We start from the raw sequence: 23,401 nt of genomic DNA on the forward strand, positions 1-23,401 counted from the left end.
TGAAGATTCAACTTTGCTCACTTGGCTTTCTATTTTTAAAATAGATTTTTATCAGTTAATAAGTTCTTGGAAAATATTATGGAATAAACAGATATCAAATGTGTAGGTGCCATTCTGGAACAGTGTTCTAAATTGTCTTTCATAATTCATGTAATAGTACCTAATATCAATATTAAATTCCATTTGGATGCCTGAACCTATGGTTTTGTTAAACCCTAAATACTAATATGTACTAATACATTCTTTTGTCTCTGTAGATGATGTCTTGCATACACTAACTGGAGCTATGTCCCTGTTGCGACGATGTAGAGTGAATGCTGCACTGACTATACAGCTCTTCTCCCAGCTCTTCCACTTTATCAACATGTGGCTTTTTAATAGATTGGTTACTGACCCAGATTCAGGATTGTGTTCGCATTACTGGGGAGCCATCATCCGTCAGCAGTTGGGCCATATAGAGGCCTGGGCAGAAAAACAGGGCCTAGAGCTGGCTGCTGATTGCCACCTAAGCAGGATAGTGCAGGTGAGTATTGTTGTTCTTGGTTCTCAGTGAAACGTACTCCTCATAAGGTTTTTTCAAATATATAGCATGATTTAATTGTGTAAATGTATTCTAGAACCCCTGGTTCAGTGTGTAGAGTTGTAAAAGCCTCTGTATATTAGTGCAATCATTTACTGAAAATGAACTGAATATCTGGATGTTTTTTTCCCCCAAGAGAATTTCTTCCTAATATACTGAGTTTGATTAGTTTGCATGGATATAGTAGCAGGAAAATTAATGTTACCTAATTTAGGGTTCCCTTGGTTCCTGAACTAAGAGGAAGAGTATTTGTGTTGCAGAAGAGAAGAGGGATTTTGAAAATTTTTGCAGCAATTCTGGCTTCTTGCTTCATGGTGTCCTCTGCTCTGCCTTCTCTGTAGACAAAAGGAAACGGTGAAATAAATAACTATGGTTATATTCCATTCTTAAATTATAATTAAGTCTCCGGTGTGTTTTTTTTTTTTTTAAGGCAACTACACTACTTACCATGGATAAATACTCACATGATGACATTCCAAATATTAACAGTACCTGCTTTAAGTTGAATTCTCTACAGCTACAGGCATTACTGCAGAATTATCACTGTGCTCCAGATGAACCATTTATCCCAACAGTAAGTCATTTAATGCATTGTTCAGCATTTCTGGGGAAAATACTTTGGCTATAGAGTTTAATCACCACTTGCCTGTAAAATAGTAAATGTATTGATTGAATATCACTTTTATAGGTGTAGTAATAAGAAAGTGTTAAAATCTTTACTGTAGAAATTAAATGAAAGGCTCAAATATTTTGTTTTCTCTAAAGAGTAGGTGAAAATTCTTCATCTGAGTAGTATTCCTTTAGAACAGGCTGTTGGAAACATAATCAGATGAACAAATGGATACATACAACCTGCTGCCCATGCGTGGCACAACATTCACATTGCTATTTTTAGTGTGCTAACTTGAGCTGAGCTAGCTCAAGTCTGTCTGCCTGTGCTGGGAATCACACCTCCCACCCGCAGTGTAGCCCTAAGATCTTAGAATAAGCCATAAGTCACAGGATAGCTTTTTCTCCTAAGAAGGTTTTTTATATTAAAAAGGTAAAAGTTTAAGCAATGTTTTTAGTGTTCTAAACATTTTATTTTAATAGCAGCAACAAATATGTTAGTGTGCATATGCAAATGCCTTTTGTTTAGTAGTGTTCTTGCACTGAACCATTTGTAAAGTCTTCATAACTAGGGTAGAGCTGACTCCACAGCATAATTTTAAATGTCTACCAATTGAAAATCTGTGAATATGGCCTAAATTGGAAAATAAACACAATTTTCCATACTCTTTTTTACTGCAGAACATAGCTTAATTTAAACTGCCATTTTACAAGCAAGATTCACCCATCATTTTTTATTCATTCATTTGCTGTTAGAGACCCGGAAACAATTGATTAAATCATCATCTTTGCATTAATAACACTGTTTGCTTTTTTCCTTTTCTTTCTTTTTTTTAAGCAACCTTTGCTGGTAAGTTACTTTATAATGGTATCCAGGATACCATAATTCAGTATATACTAGAAAAGACTCAGTACACCGGGACATATCCCTAAAGTCTGAGAAGAAGTCCTAGATTCTAACAGAAGAGAATCCCAGTTGCTCTGAAGTCACCCTCATTGGATACTTGGGAGATCTGAAGGAGTTAGGATTTTTCAGATCCAAGACTGCGTGTTAGTTTTTTGTGTTTTGGAACCAGCACCTATTTGGGGCCCTACTTTGTGGTCTTTCAAGGCTCTGCACTGTGAGTTGTTGAGTGATGCAAAGCAGTCTTTGATCCTGAGTCCTCCTCACTCTCTAAAGCTCTTGCGGCCTGCTTGAAATTTGCAAAAGCTGTTGTCTAGATTTCAAGTCATGCTTTCATGAAGCTCTGTTCTCTTAATTGTAAATCCAGATCAGATGCTGAATGCTTGTCTACAGCGGCACTTCTGTAGATCTCTTCAATGTATATGCTGCCTACACCGACGGGAGGGTTTCTCCCATTGGCATACGTAATCTGCATCCCTGAGAGGTGCTCGCTAGGTTGAAGGAAGAATTCTGTGAACCGAGTGCTATGTGTACCTGGAGTTAGGTCAGTTTAACTATCTCGCTTGGGGGGAGTGTACATTTTTCACACCCCTGAGCAATGTAGTTGGGTCAACCTAACTTTTTATAGTAGACCAGGCATTATTTTGAGACCGCAGTAGTTTAGTCTCTGTCTAATGGTACCGTCTATCTTACATATAGTTTTATACTGTTGCCCATCATTGTCATATCTGAGTGCCTTCCATGTAAAATTGATAGCAATAGCAAAGTCTCTAATGTACTTCATGAAGTGTCTATCATTTTTCCCCTTTTTGGGGTGAAAATATGCTTACGGTAGGGTTTTGGTTTTGATTTTTTTTTTTAAGGTTGATTTGGTTCAACATTTTGTATTGGTTGATGGGCTTTTTTTGCAAGGGGAGTGTTCCATTGTTTTTAATGTCATTCTTACGGCACAGAGGTTTCGTAGTATTACCTAAAGACAGTCAGATTCTGGATTTGCCTGATCTCCTCTGGAAATTTGTTCCATATCTGGATCCCCTCAACTGAGAATCCTTTATCCTTAATCTCGAAGTGGCAGGGAAGACAGGAGCAATGATCTCTGGGAGTCTTTGACGTCTCCAAACAAAATTTAAGATCACAAGAATTGGCGGCACTGACCTTCAGTATGCAGATGACTGTCATTCTTACACACACAGAGGCTGACCTGCAAAGCATCCTAAATCTTTTTGCAGATGCCTATCATAGTCTGGATCTCTCTCTCTCTCTCTCTCTCTCTCAACATCAGGAAAACCAAGGTACTCTTATCAGCCCTCACCTGCACAAACTACTCTTTGTACTCCATAAATCACCATCAGTGGAGACCCCCTAGAAAATGTGGACCATTTTCCATACCTTGGCAGCCACCTCTCCCAAACAGCTAGCATTGACACAGAAATTGAATACAGGATCCACTGTGCCAGCACATCCTTTGAATACAGGATCCGCTGTGCCAGCACATCCTTTGGAAGACTACTCAAACGAGTCTTCGATTATAGGGATTTGCAAGCAGGTACCAAGATTTTGGTTTACAAGGCAGTTGTCATCCCCACCCTTCATTTCAAGTGGCTGTAGTGGTTCCAACAGCACTGCCTCAGGAGGATTCTCAGGATCAGCTGGGAAGATGGACACACTAACATCAGCATTCTCTCTGCAGCCAACATGAGCACTATAGAAGCGCAGGTCATGAAATACCAGCTCCGCTGGACTGGCCACTGTGTACATATGCCTGACACTCCCCTCCTGAAGCAAGTACTCTTCTCTCAGTTAAGTCAGGGAAGAAGGGCTCGCGGAGGGCAGCGGAAGTGTTTCAAAGACATACTGAAAGTACGTCTTAAAAAGGGAGGCACCAACCCAACAAACTGGGAGGACTTGGCACGGAACAGAACACAGTGACACCACACCATACACCAAGCCACAGCTCACTTTGAGGAGAACAGACGTGCTCATGAGACAGAGAAGTAACAAAGGGGGAAAGAGAGGGCATAACAGTCCAGCCAACAATTGACTCCTCCAAGATTACACCTGTCACTTCTGTGGGAAAATCTGCAGTGCAAGAATTGGGCTCCTTAGCCACTTAAAAACTCACTAATGAACCCCCTTGGCAGACGACATCCTCGCATCGAGGGATAGCTGAAGAAGATTCTCATGTGCTTTGTCTTGATCTCTGTGATCTATGTTGTCCCAGAGAAGCTCAGCTGTCAAAATGGTTCATAGATCAAAATTTGATGTATAATTTAGAACTGGGGCTTGAGCCATTAATTGCTTTGAAGATTAGGACCAAAGCCTTAAACTGGCATTGAAAGCTGACCAGAAGCCAGTATAACAGGTTTTCAAACTGTGGGTCAGGACCCCAAAGTGGGTCGCAACCCCCTTTTAATGGGGTTGCCCGGGCTGGTATTAGACTTGCTGGGACCCAGGACTGAAGCCCGAGCCCCACTGCCCAGGGCCAAAACCAAAACTCAACTGCTTCAGCTCTGGGTGGCAGGCCTCAGGTTACAGGCCTCCTTCCTGGGGTTGAAGCCCTTGGGATTCGGCTTTGGCCCCCTACCCAGGGCGGCGGGGTTCGGATTTTGTCACACCCTCCCCCACCCCCTCTTGGGGTCATGTAGTAAATTTTGTTGTCAAAAGGGGGTCACGGTGCAATGAAGTTTTGAGAATCCCTGCAGTATAAGGACTCGAGTACCAGTCTGATGTGCTCACCGCGACCTAAGCCATGGAGAAGGCCGGCAACCACATTCTGTACCAGCTGAAAGCTGTGCTCTATCTTGACTTTTACCTTCAGATACAGTGAGTTACAGTAATTCAGCCTGGAGGTGACAAATGCATGGATCATTGTGGAAAGGATTTTGTTCACTAGGGAGCTCGAAGAGAAAGAAGGCATTTTTATGTACTGATATCTGGTCATCCACACTTAGTAAGAGTCACACACTGTTTAGCTATTCTCAGGATTATCACTGCTATTAAGTTGGTCCACTGCGGAGGGGATCTGCAGAGACAGTCATAAGAAAAAGAATTACTTGCCAGTAACAAGAGTTTTGTTCTGTATATCCTCATTTAAACCCCCCCCCCCCCTTCCATTCTACTTTGGAGTGTTCAATATCAGAGAGGTAGCTGTGTTAGTCTGGATCTGTAAAAAGCGACAGACTCCTGTGGCGCCTTATAGACTAACAGACGTATTGGACCATAAGCTTTTGTGGGTGAATACCCACTTCGTCAGATGCATGTATTCACCCACGAAAGCTTATGCTCCAATACGTCTGGAGTGTTAGTCATTTCTTCTTGATTTGGAGAGGAACTGAGGAATGGTGAGCATGGTGGGGTCTTTTATATCTGCTTCTTAAACACTATCTGTGGAGCATCTTGCCCATTTAGAACATTCACATTTCAGGTTAAAATTTTCCAAGGTTTCTTTGGCCTGCAGTGACATTTTTAGAAGATTGAGTATAAGAAGAGAGAGTCAAAATGTCTTATTTATTTTTTAAAATGTTGTGGTGTTTGAACAGCTCTAGAGTGGAAGCAACTAAAGAGAGAATCGTGGCATAGAGATGGTCTTCCCTTTGAATGTTCCGATGAAAAGTGAACACTGTGACAATTGGTAGCTTTTGAATTTCTTTTGCTAAGCTCATAAAAAGCTCAATTAAGGAAGACCTCACTGTGTATACATATGTTGCTAATTTAGCTGCACAGTGAAAAGCGTTCTGAAGTTGTACATGAAACTCTGCAAGATATGAAGGGCTGCTTTGCACTATATAGTGTGTGCAAGTGGGAGCATCACTCTGATGTACCTTTGATTATTCCAAAAGTTTTTATGATATGGGCCCCTTTGGATTTATTTACTGTGGTACAGGATAAGGGCCCTCCCTCCAGTGAACCTTCTAAGAACTGTGGGACTGGGCATTCTGGTAGCAAATAGCTAACTAGGCCCAGATTATGGAATTGTACATGATCATCAACTTTTTGTGAGCCACTGGAGCTTTCATATTCTGGAATAAGCAGCCCCTTTTAATGCATTTCCCCCCTATCTTTCTTTTGTACAAAAAAGGACAAAATATTGTACAAAAATTATTAGACCCAAGACAAGAAGTGTCATAATTAAGGTTGCCATGTGCACTTGACTGTGCATATGCATTACAGTATAGTTTTTAATTGCATGATCACATACTAATTCTCAAATGCAGACCTCATGTAAAATGTCTAATATATGTTCATTGGTGTATTGACTTACGTTAAAAAAGAGACTATATTAGAAGATGCTACACAGGGTTGGAGAATTATGTTGTAATATATAGGCACGTGTGTGGCGGTAGAGTTGAGGTTTTATGTGCAACTTTAGCTTTGTAATTTCCTGAATTTTGGCTGCTTAATGATACAATCATAACGTTCTCTTTGTTTGTTTGTTTATCTCTCTCTATCTAATATTGGAATTAATTTAGCCCTTTAAACATAACAATGTCCTTTTGTCTTATGTCCAGGAGTTGATCGAGAATGTAGTGGCTGTAGCAGAAAATACAGCTGACGAACTAGCTCGTAGTGATGGCAGAGAAGTCCAGCTAGAAGAGGATCCTGATCTACAGCTGCCTTTTCTTTTGCCAGAAGATGGCTATTCATGTGATGTTGTCAGAAACATTCCAAGTGGTTTACAAGAATTTTTAGATCCACTATGCCAGAGAGGTCAGTCCTGCTACTATTAAACTGTATATTAATGTTATTTTTCTGTAGTATAGTAAATGTAGAACTTGAGGTATCTTTAGAGGTATTTATTGTGTTTTTCCCCTCAATCACAAGTGTTCAATCCTTATTTAATTATCCTTTGCTTTACACTTTCATTAAACTATTTAAATTTACCCCACTCACATGGTATGTAAAACTTCTATATACTTTTCAGAATTTTACTTTCGTATGACATTGTGTATCCCCTTGGCATAATGCATGTTTATTTCAGGCTTCTAAATAATTGAAGTGAGCTTCTGTGTATTGGCAGTGTGTGTTTAGTAAGCACTTACATCAAGGTCTTTATACATGAACCTGTAGAAAGAGAGAAATGTTCCTTGTATGGCCCTTCCTTTTGTAAAGGGCTACCACTTCGGATCCTACAGAAATGAAAAATAACAGGAAAGACAGGAGAAACATGGCATGAAAGAATTGGGAGAAAGTGCATAAACTGAAAGAGGAGGGGAAAAGGGCTTAGTGTCTCCTTTGTGTTCCACCAAGTCTTTCAAAGGCACAATACTACCAAGAACTGCTGCTTGGGTTATACAGCCAGTCCTCTCTCTGTAGAACACTTTAAGCTCAAAGCAGTCATAAATGACCCCTTAATGTTTGCTAAGCACATTGGGTTCCTCCGGTGGAAGATGCTATAAAGAACTGTAAGGTTGTGGTGTTAATCATGTGCTTGTGACGGTGTAATTCTTACATGCCTGTAATCTTTTGTTCAGCATACACCATTCAAAACATGTTAACAGATAAGGATAAATATTGCTGTGTGGTAGTAATGCACCAGCAAAACTGTTATTTTTAGCTGTTTCACCAGCTAATTCTTCTAGTGAGTGGCACATGTTCACTTGTGCTTTTTTCCCCTCTAGGCTTTTGCAGGCTGACACCTCATCCACGTTCACCAGGCACTTGGACAATGTATTTTGAAGGTGCAGACTATGAAAGTCACCTGTTACGCGAGAATGCTGAGCTAGTAAGTATTCATTTTGGGGTAATTCAGAGCGAGAGTCTATAAATGATAACCTGCAGTGAACCATATTTTCTGTGTACTCAGTTTTTATCCTTATTCCAAAGAATAGATGTCACTGATGTTTATGTGGCTTCTTAGCAAAGAAAAATAACAATTTGTGGAAATGTTTCAAGATCAGCTTATATCAGTTATTCTCTATCTTTGTCATAGCATGTCTATCATAATGTAAACAATTTTTCAATGGGGAGCAGAAGGCAAAGGGATTTCCCTCAAAAATACTATTAAAAGATTAATTTTGAAAGTATATTTTTAATTTATATGTACAGGGCAACCTGTTCATTTGTTTACTTGTGTATTCTTTTCTGCTTTGGGCTGTGTAAACCAGCAGTCACCAACTAAATATTAATATTGAATATTCATTAATCTAGCACATTCTTCTGTTTTTTGCCAAATCGTCAGGAAAATGTGTTCTTGGGTTGTTGTTGTTTTTTTTTTTTTTTTTTTTCACTTTCATTTTCCTTGTTGGAGCACTCTTAGGCAACAAGACTCAGTCTGAAAAACACTTATTTAACCTTTTTGTAAAAGACCAGTACTACTTCAATTAGAAGTTTGTGTCATAGCCTAAATGTTTTGACATTGTTATAATTGCATTAGTTTACCAAAAATATAATATGATGAAATCAAGAAAAGCAGAATTTGCCATCCCCTACTCAACTGCTTCGAAGAAATCATTAGGATGGAATGATAAAGTGCCTGCAAAGTGGGGGATCAGGACTCAAGAAATCCTGAACCCAAAGGTTTTTTCTTCATCCTTTCTAAGGCTGATGCAGCAGTGGCATCCCTGGCAAAGGAAATGGCAATTCCTGCTAAGAGGGATTCCTTCCCAAAAGACCCTATAGACAGGATGGTAGAAATCCTCATTAGACAGGATTTCCAAACTGCCTTTAGGAGCCTCACTGGCAATTTTTTTTTTTAAACCACAATATCCTGGTTGCAATAGCGTAAAGAAGCTTAGCCCCTCAGAACTATGCCAAATTTAAGTTGTTAGTAAAGAAAAAAAAATCTCCTTCCAGTTCAGACAGTCACTATTACAGAGACCCATCCTGCCTTGGTTCTAAAATGGACTTGAGGGCATGATATCTCATTTAAGACATCTGGTGCTAATAGGCATCAAAAAAGTGGGTACAAGAGGTAGTGCAGCTGAGGTACTGTCTTGGGCTTCAGATTCTTCCACACCTAGGGTGACCAGATGTCCCGATTTTATCGGGACTGTCCCGATATTGGCTTGTTTGTCCCGCGTCCCGACCGATGTGCGGTCGGGACACTGGACAAACAAGCAATTTTGACGTCCTGGAGGGACTCTCGCCCCCTAGGCTCACTTAGGGTCACCAGGGCAAGCCGCTTGGCTTCACCGCCGCCTTCAGGGCCCGGGGCCGGGAGTGCAGTGCGGAGGCTGCTCCAGCCCTGCAGCCCGCGGGGCAGTGCGGTGGGTCGGAGGCGGACACGCTCCTGCCGGGAGGGGCCGGGCCCGGCTACCTGGTTCGCCCCCTGCCCAGGTCCCCGAGCTCCCCGCGGCTGGAGAGGGGCTGTCCGGGGCTGCGGGGGCGAGTGTCCCAGCCCTGGCGGGGTGGAGCGGAGCAGCCCCTGCTGCGGGGCCGGGGCGACGGAGCCCGGGAACGGCTGGGCAGGGAGCTGCAGGAAGGGCCCGGAGCGCGGCTCGGCTGGGGCGTGCTCCGGCCGTTTTTGTTTTTTTTTTCCCTCTCCGCCGCCGGCTTTTTTCTTCTCTGCCCCCCCCCCCCCCCCCCGCGGCCTTCCCCCCCCCCCCGCGTCCCGATATTTAATCTGTGGCATCTGGTCACCCTATCCACACCATGTTTTCATCTCCTCACTTCAAGCAGTGACAAAAAGTATCAACTCATCCTGAAGGAAATCTTGTAGGCCTTACAGGTAGGGGGCAGTAGAACTTGTCCCTCAAGAAAAGGTAACATACTTTATTCGTCATAATATGAAAAAGCTCTGGAGGAGTCTGGGCTGTGTATGCTCAAAAGGCTGAAGGGGTTGATGAAGAAAACAAAAGTCAGGATGGAGACCATCTTCCTCTCTCTGTAATCTCTCCAGGAAACCACCTCATATCAGTGGACCTGTCAGACTTACAATATGACACTTTCATCAGCCAAGTCTTCATTCACCCATAGCAGTTGCTTTTTTTAGTACAAAATGTTACTCTTTGGTCTCACTTACTCCTCCAAGAGCGTTCACAAAAATATTGATAATAGATTAGATGGCTTGTCTAGGAATTTGTCTGTACCTAGTTATTAGATGGTATCTCTCTTTGTGACACAATTAACACTAATGGAGCTATTGCAGGGGTCTGTTCTCCATCATCTGAATAGGTGGGATAGTTTGCTTATATATCCCAGTTCCTAATACTTTGAATCTGATTGATTGGCTACTCAGTGATAAATCCTAAAATACATTGGATGTTCCTACAAGGTAAACGGCTCTTCTGGCCTCATGCAGGCATTCCACCATCTCAGACTATACAGGAGTGTGGACAAAAAGGAATAACAGGCAAAGGAAATAAGATGTTTCAGCTCTTTGGGATTAGACCTTTGACCATGACACCTCATGCCTCCTCATTAAATAATGCCATAAATGCAGGCTCATCCAAGTCTTATGGTATTCAGGCTCTTTGGGACAACCTGTCTAGCCAAGCCAAAAGTTAGAAATGTCTTCCAGTAGATAGTGGAATATAGTATAAGACATTACTATTAAGAAGTGGACAAATCTGAACTGCCTCCAGTATTTGGAAACAGAGGGACAGTATCCTGGAAGTCTTGGACTAGTTAGAGATCAGTCCAAAAAGGAAGTAATCAAGTAACACATTGTCTATTTGTCACTAATGTAAGCTAATATCACCCTGAATTACACACACTAAGTAGATCTCATGAGTAAGAAAGTGCCATTTTTCCATTTGCTTTTTTGACAATAATTGTACTTTGTGACATCCATAACAAAGTGGATAATTTGGTTCTAGAGCAGGTGATGAAATCTTTTTGAGCCAATGATTTTTTGAGAGTTAAAATGGAGTTTTACTCCCGGTGGGTAGTCTGTAAAATTATAAAAATAAATACTTCTGAAGATTTGCTTTACATTGACTTAGTTTTTAAGCCTTTGTTTGAAAAGGAGCTGAAAGATGGAAACAGTGACAAAGCTATATGTTCCCCGGGTCTTGTGACTTTTTCCTCTACATAGTGTTTTTGGAGAAATTCGTCACTTCTCCAGTGGGTTTTTAATAGACTTGAAACCTGATTGTGTTCCAATTTAAATCAATAGAAAAACTCCTATTAAATAAAATGGGAGCAGGCTCCTGTTTTGCTGCAGTCTTTGGCATAAGTGTGCTGAGGTAGACTTCGCTTAGAATTTCCTTGCTTTTATTTTATTTTTTTTAATTAACTTTACCACAATGGTGTTACGCAATTTAAAAAAAAATGAAACTTTTGTCTTATGAAACTGACAGTAACAGAGTTTTGCTTCATTTGGACACTACTATGGGCTTCATATGCTTAAGATTGTAGTGTCACCTACATTACCTAAGAGTATATTGGCACCATCAGAAAATACCATGAAAATTACCTACTGCAAATATCCACTGGTGATTTTTTCAAACTTAAATGTCTCGCTTTTTTGTGAAGTATTAAAGGTTTTAATCTGCTCTGAAGATATTAATTGCCCCAGTATTTTTGCGCGTGAATTTTATTTTCTAGAGGTTGGGTTAAAAAAAACTGAAACAAGGTTCAAAGAGCACAGTTATCATAAAATGATTTAACTAGTTTTCAGCTTTTATTTTTGTTAAATGATTTTAGAATTGTAGATCTCTTAGACCTCAGTAAATTTTTTGGTGGACTTTGACCTTACCTTTGGCAGTGATATGAGCACAGATTTAATGCTGATAACCTCTGTCTAAACTAATACTAATCAAGAGTCACCGGTGTTTAAAGTGAAAATGATTTGTAAAAGGAGTTTTTGCGTGTCAGCAGGTATTCCATCCAATCATTCATTGTTTATTTTATTGATTTAAACTATTTTATGCAGCTCTCGTCATACTTAGTTTTGCTGTTAATGCAAACTTACATGTTTGTCTCTCCCCGTCCCCCACCTCCATTTGATAGGCTCAGCCTTTGAGGAAAGAACCTGAAATCATCACAGTAACATTAAAGAAACAAAATGGAATGGGCCTAAGCATTGTTGCTGCTAAGGTATGAAAACATATTGCAGTAAAATCATCAAGCAACACTTTTTTTACTTAAACATTTCCTTAAACGTGTCCTGGGAAAGTATATGTTGCATACCGTATTTAGCCTGCTAGGTTCCTGACTATGAAATGCTGGTCTACACACAACACACAATATGAACAAAGTAAGAGAAACAACTATTTAAATCAGAAAATTTTAATATTGAAGTTGTGTCCTATAATGAATTTTTGGATTTAATTTTGTAATTTGGCACTCTTAATATTGACTATATCACAGTAATTGTTAATATATTGCATTCATACTTGTATTTTTTTTTTAAAGTTAAATATTAATGCTACCAACCCTTTGTATTTGGATATTTTGGGTTTGAACTGAGTATGAAAAGATAATTAAAACCGATTCACTGCTAAAAAGTAGCAGAAACTCTTTAGGATAAGGAGTAATAAATGCCAATTTTTATGGAAGTTATTTTTATATGTATTACAATTTAAAAATGAGATAATAGAAAAATAAGATTCAAGTATGTAAATGGAAGTTTCTATCTACGCTGTGTAGTGAAGTGTTGTTCTGTGCACTGAAATTAGGTGCCTGTGATTTTAATTTGTTTTGTTATTTCATCTTATTGCTCTTTAAAATACTTTATGCAGAGTAGCTGTAGCAAGAGGAGGTTACCTTTTGAAAGTTTGCCTTATAAAGGGTACTGGCAATAGATTCGTCTTGGCTCTGGTAACATAAAGAATGCACATATTACTCCAGCCACCAGATGGAGGGCTCTACCTATTGGCTAAGTCTGTTATATGGGCTTTATGTAGCAGACACAACATTCTCTTGATTTTTCAGCTTAAATATTAGTGTGATTGATTTATTAATATAACTGTGGTGCCCAAAAGCCCCAATCATGAGTAGACCATGTACAAACCGATAGAGACAGTGTCTTTTTGCTGTGCAGTAGATGACCTGTGTCAAAACAATTAAGTCCCTTGTCCCAACGAGTTTACGTCCTAAAAGATGCTTTTATCTGACAGCTTTTAAGCTGTCAAACATGATTGAGTTCTTGTAAAGATTCTTCTTTTTGCTGAAATTTTGCATATTTCAGAATGTGTTTCTGCTTGATGGTGTTGATTTGATTATTTTGTATTTATTTTTAATGTTCTGTTTCTGCCATGGGGGAGGGCAGGGGGGCTTTCAGGAGTATACACCTAATGATCATGTTGTGACTACAAGAAAATAATCTCGAAATTGGAGACTAAAAATTTTAATTTTGTGCTGTTGACATGTTAGTACAGTAGTAGTCTGAAAGACTAATAGTACATGAGTATTGAGAGTACTCCAATTTATCTTCACATCAGACTTCTGACTGCCAACTGAATTTCAGTTCAGTGTTTGCTCGAGATGGAATTGGAAATGAGAAGTGGAACTGTTTTATTAAATCGATGGGAAGTCCTAATTTAGCATGAAAAAACTTTCTCATGTAAGGAGGACCAGGGATATGAGATGGGGAAAATTGCAGTTTCCACTGGAACTGACTTCCCTGTCGGGCACACAGTTTTCACTGGAAGCATACTCCTAATTTATAGCAGCAGTATACAACTGGACAACTGGCTGGTGTCAAAATAAGTTTTTAAAAAAGTTTATGCTTAAAAAATAATTCTCACCTCTATGAAAATTAGTAAAAAGCAGATGTTCTGTCTCCTTATCCTGATGTTAATCCATGGATATGTAGAAAATATTTTTTGCCCAGCTAATATATATTTCAAATAGCAAAGTGAATAGTGAAACCTATGTTATGTGACTACTTAAGAAACCAGTAGAATATTGGCTGCATAAAAGAGATGATCTTTCATTGAAAGCTGAATCAAATGGTCCTAGAAATAGAATGGAGATATTTTTCAAGTGGTTGCTTAGAACAGAGAATTGCTTATTAGAGCTGCTTTTTTCAGTTTTCCTGTATTATCATAAAAGTAATAAAAGGTGCAAAAAAGTGTACAGGCAGTGCAATTTCCAAGGTTGTGTAGAAAAGAGCAATTCAAAGTAGGTAAATGGTATTTGAGAAGTTGTAACAGTGAACATACTCTCTCATTTTCTGTTACTTCCCTTAGCTATTGACTCTTGGTTTGTTTTGTGTTTGTTCGTTTTTTCCCCTGCAGAAAACAAGGAGGGGGGAGAGAGATTGAGATTATATTTTTTGAAATTTGCCAGGTCTAAAAACAATTATGCTGTGAAATGAAGTTCTTAAATGTATGGAATATCCAAAAAGACTTAGACGGCATGTGTCAGAATGGAATTAATTTGGCGGTTGCACTTACACACCATTGTTAACATTTTGCAAATTGGTTTTGCAATATTTCTCTTCAAAATCGGAAAAGCGATTGACTTTCAAATAATAATGTAAAATTATATTTTATTGTAAGAAATGAAGACCTGTGCCGGAGGTGGAACTCTTGGGCCCTTAGATAATAGGAGTGCTTCAAAAAAGGCAATAAAAACTGAAAATTACAATGATTGGTCAGTAGATGGCACTGTTACAAATAACCCAAGTATCAATTTACTCTGCTGGAGCTACTTTTATACTTCCAGTGCTAAAGTTTAAATTATGAATACAGCTCTGTCTCTGACTTCAGTGACAAAAGAACTGCACTCATTTCATTTCCAATCATCCCAGACGATTGGAAAAAGGCAAATATAGTGCCCATCTTTAAAAAAGGGAAGAAGGAGACTCCAGGGCACTACAGACCGATCAGCCTGACCTAAGTCACTGGAAAAATCATGGAGCAGGTCCTCAAGGAACCCGTTTTGAAGCAGTGGGGAGAGGAGAGGAAGGTGAGCAGGAACAGTCAACCAAGGGCAAGTCATGCCTGAGTAACCTGATTGCATTCTATGATGAGATAACTGGCTCTGTGGATATGGGGAAAGCGGTGGATGCGATATATTTTGACTTTGGCAAAGCTTTTGTTACGGTCTCCCACAGTATTCTTGCCAGCAAGTTAAAAAAGTATGGAGTGGATGAATGGACTGTAAGGTGGATAGAAAGCTGGCCAGATTGTCAGGCTCATCAGGAGGTGATCAACGGCTGGATGTCTAGTTGGCAGCTGGTATCAAGCGGAGTGCTCCAGGGATGAGTCCTGGGGCCAGTTTTGTTCAACATCTTCATTAATGATCTGGATGATGAGATAGATTGCACCCTCAGCAAGTTCGCAGATGACACTAAGCTGGGGGGAGAGGTGGATAGGGTCCAGAGTGACCTAGACAAATTGGAGGATTGGGCCAAAAGAAATCTGATGAGGTTCAACAAGGACAAGTGCTGAGTCCTGCACTTAAGATGGAAGAATCCCATGCACTGTTGCAGGCTGGGGACCGACTTTCTAAGCGGCAGTTCTGCAGAAAAGGACCTGGGGATTACAGTGGACGAGAAGCTGGATATGTGTCAGCTGTGTGCCCTTGTTGCTAAGAAGGCTAACAGTATATTGTCCTGCATGAGTAGGAGCATTGCCAGCAGATCGAGGGAAGCAATTATTCACCTCTATTTGGCACTGGAGAGGCCACATCTGGAGTATTGTGTCCAGTTATGGGCCCTCTACTACAGAAAGGATGTGGCCAAATTGGAGAGAGTCCAGCGGAGAGCAGCAAAAATGATTAGGGGGCTGGGGCACACGATTTATGAGGAGAAGCTGAGGGAACTGGGCTTATTTAGTCTGCAGAAGAGAAGAGTGAGGGGGGATTTGATAGCCTTCAACTACCTGAAGGGGAGTTCCAAAGAGGATGGAGCTCGGCTGTTCTCAGTGGTGTCAGATGACAGAACAAGGAGCAATGGTCTCAAGTTGCAGTGGGGGAGGTCTAGGTTGGATAATAGGAAAAACTATTTCACTAGGAGGGTGGTGAAGCCCTGAAATGGGTTCCCTCCGGAGGTGGTGGAATCTCCATCCTTAGAGGTTTTTAAGGTCAGGCTTGACAAAGCCCTGGCTGGGATGATTTAGTTGGGGATTAGGTCCTGCTTTGAGCAGGGGATTGGACTAGATGACCTCCTGAGGTCTCTTCCAACCCTAATCTTCTATGCTTCATAAAGGAGGGAAGGGAGTGCTGTGCCATCTCAACACTGACCTCTCTCACTTATTGAGTGAAACTGGTTAGCTCTGAAGGAACTCCTGTCTGGTCAACATTTGCCAGTCAGAAGATGACTGTAGTGCAAGGTCACAGGCATTTTTGGAGAAGAGAGGGAAGTGTGCAGATTCTCAGATTGGTGAAGAAAATGAAATCTTTTTCACTCTGCATTTCTTTCTCCCTTCCCAAAACATTAACTACTTTCCCCCCCTCAAATCAGAGTGAAACATTTAAATAACGTATGAAGTAGGTCATATTTTTAAAATGTTAAAATTCCCTTCTGGACTCATACCATATATTCAAAACTTCATATTTCAAGGAATTAAAATCCATGGAAGTTAAGGAGTCATAATGGAAAACTTGCAAAACTTTTACTAATTAAGAACACACAGACTTTAGTGGCACAGTCCATTGTCACTTCTTCCTACAGAAAGAATTCTCTGCTATTCAAAGGATAGTCTGTTCAGGTCGAACCTAAAGTTGTAAGGAAAAGTAACAGAATTTGCACTGAAATTTGCTGGACCTGCTTGTCCTTATGGTGGAGTTCAGTCTGTAATACAAGGGATTGCAAACCCATGTTAAGTTAAGAAGGGGTGAAGCAAGGAATACAAGAATGAAAACATTTATATAGTCACTGAGAAGCAGTATATTTGGTCCTCTTTCCACTTACCGGTAATCAGAGTCTACAATATCAACAGCATTTCTTTTAATTTCAATTTTAATGTTTTAACTGGGTACATTATTCTGACCCCCCAAAAAGTTATAAATGTGATTCAAAATTGACCCTATCCTTCAACTTGTGTAATTTTACATTATAAATGAATGGTATGTTTGTCAATACAGCTTTTGAGAAACCATGTAACAAACAAGTGTGCATGTACAATGAATGAAAACAAAGGTTAGTAATGAAACACCTGTTTTGAGCTCATAAGAGGTTATTAAAATGATTAAGAGTTAGAAAAAATACCTTGGAATGTCTTTTAAAACTATGAATAGTTGTATTCTGATTAATAAGCTTAAATTATACAGGTTGTCCAGTGTTATCCAGAAAGTCTAACTGCTGCTCCACCACTATTGTAATGTTGCATATTTTTCTGTAGTAAAGCCTGTTGTAATTGTGCCTCAAATAGCATCAGCATTGATTTTTAGGGAGATGGGAGTGGTTGAGCATCAGTGGCAGTACTGATTTTTGCGGTTGTGTGCAGAATTTGGTTGCTCTAACCCTGAAAGATGTTGTGATGTTAAAAGCTGCCTGACTCTCAACCACATTGCGGTTACTTTTTATGCAATCCAGATGATTTGGAAGCAGAATGTGCATGCAGTTTACTTTAAAAATATATCACTTTGGGGGGGGGGGGTTAGCATGTGACGACGTACCCATCTGTGGGCCAGCACATTACTTCCTGTTTAATTTGGAGGTTTTTTGTCTTTTGTACAAGAGGTCCCTTTTTGTTTTTCTAGCAGTTTTCAAAGTTTAATAATGCTCCTAAAGTAAATGAAAGTCAGAGCCGCATAAGTGATTACGTAAGAGTCTGAATATTGTATTGGTTATAGCTAGTGTTGATAAATGCCATACAGTGTCATAGCGTCCAGCTCAGAATTATCTTGATGGGTGTCTTGGAAAACCCAGGAGACTGTAGTGTTGGTTGCTGTTGAGGGCTGAGAGAGAAGTGGAGAATTGTTTGTTGCTGGTTTTTTTTTCTTTTAAGGATCTGTAGTCCCGGAGATCAAAATGTGGTTTTCTGTTGTTGGAAGAACAGAATCCATGGTAAGTTTTGTTCAGAGTTCTATTTGGAACTGTTTTGCTGTAAAGTTTTAAACGTTATACTTGTACTCTTGCTTGTTTAAACCTGTCTGTAGGTATTTGTTCTTGTAGCAGCTATTTAATGTAGCATGCAGTTACACAGTTGGGGTAGTGGCTAACTTTTCAAAAATTAGAAGGGGAAAAAATTTTAATGTTAAGTACTTTTCTTTCTATGCACTTCTCAAAAGAAAGACTTGTGGTAGTGACAGTTTTAGATTTTTACTGTTTAAGTAACAGCACTGATTGCAACTATTTTACTTTAAAAGAGCATGAATAGCATGACTTATGATGTCTGCTTGTCATATTAATTGGCTTTAATCCAGATTCCTCTAAAAGTCCCTGTTTACCATTTATAAAGTGTTGTAAGAATAATTAAAATTGACATCCTAAACAGTACTTCTGAGAGATTTTAATATTTCGTGGACCTGGTCTGTGACTAGAATAACTAACAGACCTAGAAAATGTGCTCCAGTGAGTCAAACTATTTCTTGAATTTAAGGTATATTTACAGAGTGGAGAAATTTAGATTGATACTGTACAAAACAAGGCAGGGTTTCAACATCTTCTGTGAGCACAGTAGAACAAAAATGGTTTAGAAGAAGCTGCTGATTAATTAACACAACCAGTGTGTGAAGACTGACTTAAACATATTGTGTTTTTGTACTTTGAAGGATATGGGACTTTTCTCTTCCGTTTATTAAAATTGGTCATTTCTTACAGCCACAAGAAAACTGACTCAGGAAAAACATTTTTCAAAACACAAATAAGTGTATTTTTCTGTAAAAATATGATAATTGGATAAAGTATTTCCATTGAGCTTACTGAAATAAAGTGACCAGCTGATGGATATACAAGCTTTTTAAAAAAAATTACAAGCATTTCAAAATCTGAACAAGACAGATTTTGCCATTAGATACTGTAGAAAAAGGCATTGCCTTTCTAAAACAGATTATTTTGATTGTTATGTAACTTTGTTTTTTTAAGGTTGAATTAATCAGAATATGGGATAAGACATTTTAGACTAGAAAATAAATTGATTGTATTAACTAATCAGTTAGTTGTACTAACGGCTACTGGTTCTTTAACCCAATAAATTACATCAGTATAAGTTGGTGGTGTAAAAAGGGGCTGAAATGGGATTGATTTTAATATCAGGAATTTTGAATAAATTGTGGGATATCTATGCAAATCAGGAATTTCTTTCTGATATTTCACATGTGGCGTAGATAACTTGTTTGTTAGGCAATCCAGAATTATCTGACTTACTAAAAAAAAACTTTCAGAGTATCCGTGTTAGTCTGTATCCGCAAAAAGAACTTTAAAATCGGATTCTTCTGTCACCAATAGTACTTTTAGGATCTGAACTTCTCCAGTATATGCTGACAAATATGTATGAGTATATTTATCATGACTTAGCAAACTACAAAGCATTGGTATACTTTTGTACGGTTCATTATTTCATTGTTGACATAAGCTTCTCTTCTGGTAGAATTCTAGTGTTTAGGCATCCTGTGGATGTGGATAGACTTATACTTGATCAGTCTGTACGTTAGTTTACATGCCTAAAGCAAATCTTGTGTATTATTTGATGTTATTGAGCAAAGAGGGTTTTTCTGGTGCCTATTATTTCAGATCAGGCATCTCAACTACCTATGCTTCTTAATAACTTTTTAGAACCTAGAGCATTTCGTTAGCATTATCACCACAGGGTTTTTGTTTTTTCATGCCTCGGTCTCCTAGAAGTAAGTAATTATGGAAGCTGCCAGTTTAGTTCATGCCATGGGACGTACAAATAAGCAGCTAACATGGTGGTAAGTGACTTGCTTCCTGCCAACCCATCATTTTCCAGTGTTTTTTATAGCTTCTGGTACTGAGGGAAGTTCCATGATAGGTAGCTGCTGCTTCCTATTTCTTTATCTTATAAGCTTATGGCGCCATGGCGGCTCTCTTCCCCCCCCCCCCCCCCAACCCCCTTTATCTGAGGCCACAGATAGGGTTGCCAACTTTCTAGTCGCTCAAAACCAAACACCCTAGCCCCACCACGACTCACTACATTCCTCACTCACTTTCACTGGGCTGGGGCAGGGGGTTGGGGTGCAGGAGAGGGTGAGGGCTCTAACTGGGGGTGCGGGCTCTGGGGTGGGGCCAGAATGAGGGATTCAGAGTGCGGGAGGGGGTTGCAGGTTGAAGCAGGGGGTTGGGGTGTGGAAGGGGGTGAGGGCTCTGGGGTGGGGCCAGGGATGAGGGGTTCAGGGTATGGGAGCGGGCTTGGGGCAGGGGTGTGGGGGGGGTGAGGGCTCTGGCTTGGTGATGAGGGGTTTGGGGTGCAGGAGGGTGCTCTGGGGCAGGGGGGGGCTCAGGGTTGGGGTGTGGTGACTCCCAGTCAGCAGCACAGCAGGGGGGACTAAGGCAGGCTGCCTGCTTGCCTTGGCACCCGTGCTGCGTGCACCCCAGAAGCAGCCAGCAGGTCTGGGTCCTAGGTGGGGAGGGCAGGAGGCTCCATGGGCTGCTCTCACCGGCAGGCACCGCCCCCCTCCCCAGCTCCCCTTGGCCGGTTCCTGGCCAATGGGAATGCAGAGCCAGTGCTCGGGGCGGGGGCAGTGCATGGAGCCCCATGGCCTTGCCCCCTGCCTAGAAGCCAGATCTGCTGGCCACTTCCAGGCTGCAGTGCAGTGCCAGCCAGGACAGGTAGGGAAGGACTAGCCTGCCTTAGCGCTGCAGCACTGCCGAATGGACTCTTAATGGCCCGGTCAGCGGTGCTGACCAGAACCACCAGGATCCCTTTTCCACTGGGTGTTCCAGTTAAAAATCAGACATCTGGTCACCCTAGCCACAGATCTGATCCAGCTGGACAAGTAAGATTTCACTCAATGTAAGTTTCGACTATATATTGCAAATGGGTCACCCAGATGTTTGTTTTAATGTCGTCTGCTGGGAAAGCACTTCTCCCTGGAGCTAAGCTCCTTGCAAAACCAGGTGGATATGCCAATTCTACCTGTGCAATAATAGCTTCAGTATTCAGGCACTTACTAGTATACACAAAATATTTTATTTCATTCTGATTGCTTCCTTTCCCTCCCCACTCCAAAGACTGCAGCATGTTGGAAGGAGGAAAACCACAAAGGAAGAGTCCAAGGATCACAGTCTATTTAGGGTGTTCTGTTTTTTAATTAAGACAGTCACAAACAGATTACATCTGTTGTAAGTACAGAAGAATAGGTGTGTGGGGAAGCTGCTCAATTTATTGTGCAATAGAAACAGCATTCAAAGGTTTTTCCTGTTGATTAAGCCGGAGGGGAAGGGGGCATAGTAAGTGTAGAAGGTTTAACTGGTATTCATCTACTAGGCTTGATCAACTTTGGCATTAAAGACATTTATTTTTCATAAGCCTTTTAGCTACGCACAGTAAACAATAGTTTAAACAAGGTGGGTTTAATTGGACCAGCTTCTTTTGGACAACTTTATTGAACCTATCAAGATCCATGGGGTCCTATACGTGCCTATTACAACTTGTAGTGTACCTCATCAATGCACTAAGTGCCTCCAACAACAAATATGTGTGTGAAACCAGACAATTACTACATTCTCAAATGAACTTGCACAGAAAAATTATAAAAAACAAAACCACCATGTCACCTGTGGGCGAACACTTTTCACAAAATGATCTCTCTATATCTGATCTCTCAGTCCTTGTCCTCAAAGGAAACCAGCACAACGCTTTCAAAAGATGAGCCTGAGAACTTAAATTCATAACTCTGCTAGACACCAAAAATCATTGACTTAATAAAGATACTGGACTTATGGCTCATTGCAACAGTCTATAACTCACTAACACTCCTTTATCAGATGACGGTAAAGGTGTTAACTGCTTATCTGTTTCATTAATGTATTTAGCTGTGACACTGAGTTTCCCAGATCTGAAGAAGAACTCTTGTGTAAGATCAAAAGCTTGTCTCTGTCACCAACACAAGTTGGTCCATTAAAAGATAGTACGTCACCCACCTTGTATCTTGAATATCCTGGGACCAATGCCACTGGAATAACACTGCAAATAGTAATTCTATAGCATCCTGATTGTGATTTCTCTCATTCTTGAGGATCTCAAAGTATATTACACAAGATCTATCAATTATTCCTAAAGAAATAGCTTCTGTCACCAGTGAAAAGTAGTCTCAGCTGGTCTGGAAATTGTTAGCTGTTTAGCAGGACCCAGCAACATTACATGTGACTTTAAACTCCGTCCATCTAAAACTGTCCACCTGAATTGAGATGGGTAGAATGTAATGATCTCAAGTTCAGTTTCAACACCAGGGCTAAAACCCATGTCTTGAAAAAAGTGCTCTGGAATATTTGGATTGTACAACAGAGGTCCTGCCCAATTAATGTCGCACCCACAAGGAAGCACCACCAACCATTAATTATGGCTCAGGCATTAGTTCAGTTCAGTACTGACTCACAAGGGAAAAGTGTCACTGAATCAGTAGTAGTATCATTTCTGGTAAATGGCTTGACTCCAAATATCTCAGTGCTTTACAGATCTGAATATTAGTTGAAAGTGTATGTTAAAGTTTACTAACTGAGGACTTTACTTTTAAGCTCAAAGGGTCTCAACAAATAATCAATTTTTGTATTTTGAAAGTTCATAATTTGAGGTAAGTGAAGGGTTCCATGCAGATTTATATTTTAGATTTCTGTTGCAAAAGCTGGGGAATACTAAATAACATATCTGAACCTTGTGGGGACTGCCATGTGAAAGAGGGTTTTTCATGAAGGTTTAGAAAAGGTTAAGTCCACTGAAGTATTTTTCTCCTCTCACTTTTTCTTTTTTCTCCCATGTCTTTTAAAGTGGGAGTAAAATTCAAGTAGGCAAAACACCCATTGCATACTCAGCTTTAATTTCTGAAATCCAGATTCCTTAGCAATTAGAGAGAAATAGTGGTATTTTTCATCAATAAAGAGGTTATTTGGAACGGATTGATTTCCAGATGGGTGCGATTTAGTGCTGAGACAAAGATGATATGGCACCTAAATCAATGTACTTTTGTCTAGATCAGTAGATATCACCTGCAAAATAACATCTACCTAACAAATTAGAATTAATAGCAAGGCAGTCAAATCAGATGGAAACCAAAAGCAGGTAAAAATTTAAGCTAAGAATGAAGGAAAATAAGATATGTTTGATACTGTTTTTTAATAGAAGAAAAGCATAAGTTTTTAGAGATGTAAAGGTTATTCTTTTCTTTTCTATCTACTTTGAGAAGCAAGTCTTATGAAAATGTAGGTGAAGTCCAGTTAACTTACTCTTTTTTGTGCTTGAACCTGTAGTGTTTTCACTAGAAATTTTTTTTATAACAAATTAACAAATACCTAGTGTGAAATCATGGTTTCATTAAAGTCAATGACAGAACTTGCACTGATTTAGCCCTGCTTT

The 23,401-nt window shown here is 40.0% G+C and overlaps 1 protein-coding gene across 39 annotated transcripts in view; it reads left to right on the top strand.

Annotated features, from left to right (window-relative positions):
• Positions 1-23,401, top strand: part of AFDN (afadin, adherens junction formation factor) — a 233,174-nt gene that overhangs the window by 161,021 nt on the left and 48,752 nt on the right. For all 39 annotated transcript variants that reach the window (XR_010599747.1, XR_010599748.1, XM_024112024.3 and 36 more), the window contains 5 exons: positions 258-523; positions 1,011-1,154; positions 6,602-6,800; positions 7,712-7,815; positions 11,985-12,071. Coding sequence is in view for 37 of the 39 variants with exons in the window: in XM_024112024.3 (XP_023967792.2) it covers positions 258-523; positions 1,011-1,154; positions 6,602-6,800; positions 7,712-7,815; positions 11,985-12,071 (800 nt within the window). In the remaining 2 variants the exon portion in view is untranslated. The remainder of the gene's footprint in view (positions 1-257; positions 524-1,010; positions 1,155-6,601; positions 6,801-7,711; positions 7,816-11,984; positions 12,072-23,401) is intronic.

This window comes from Chrysemys picta, chromosome 3, assembly GCF_011386835.1.
Source record: "Chrysemys picta bellii isolate R12L10 chromosome 3, ASM1138683v2, whole genome shotgun sequence".
Classification (NCBI taxonomy): Eukaryota; Metazoa; Chordata; order Testudines; family Emydidae; genus Chrysemys; species Chrysemys picta.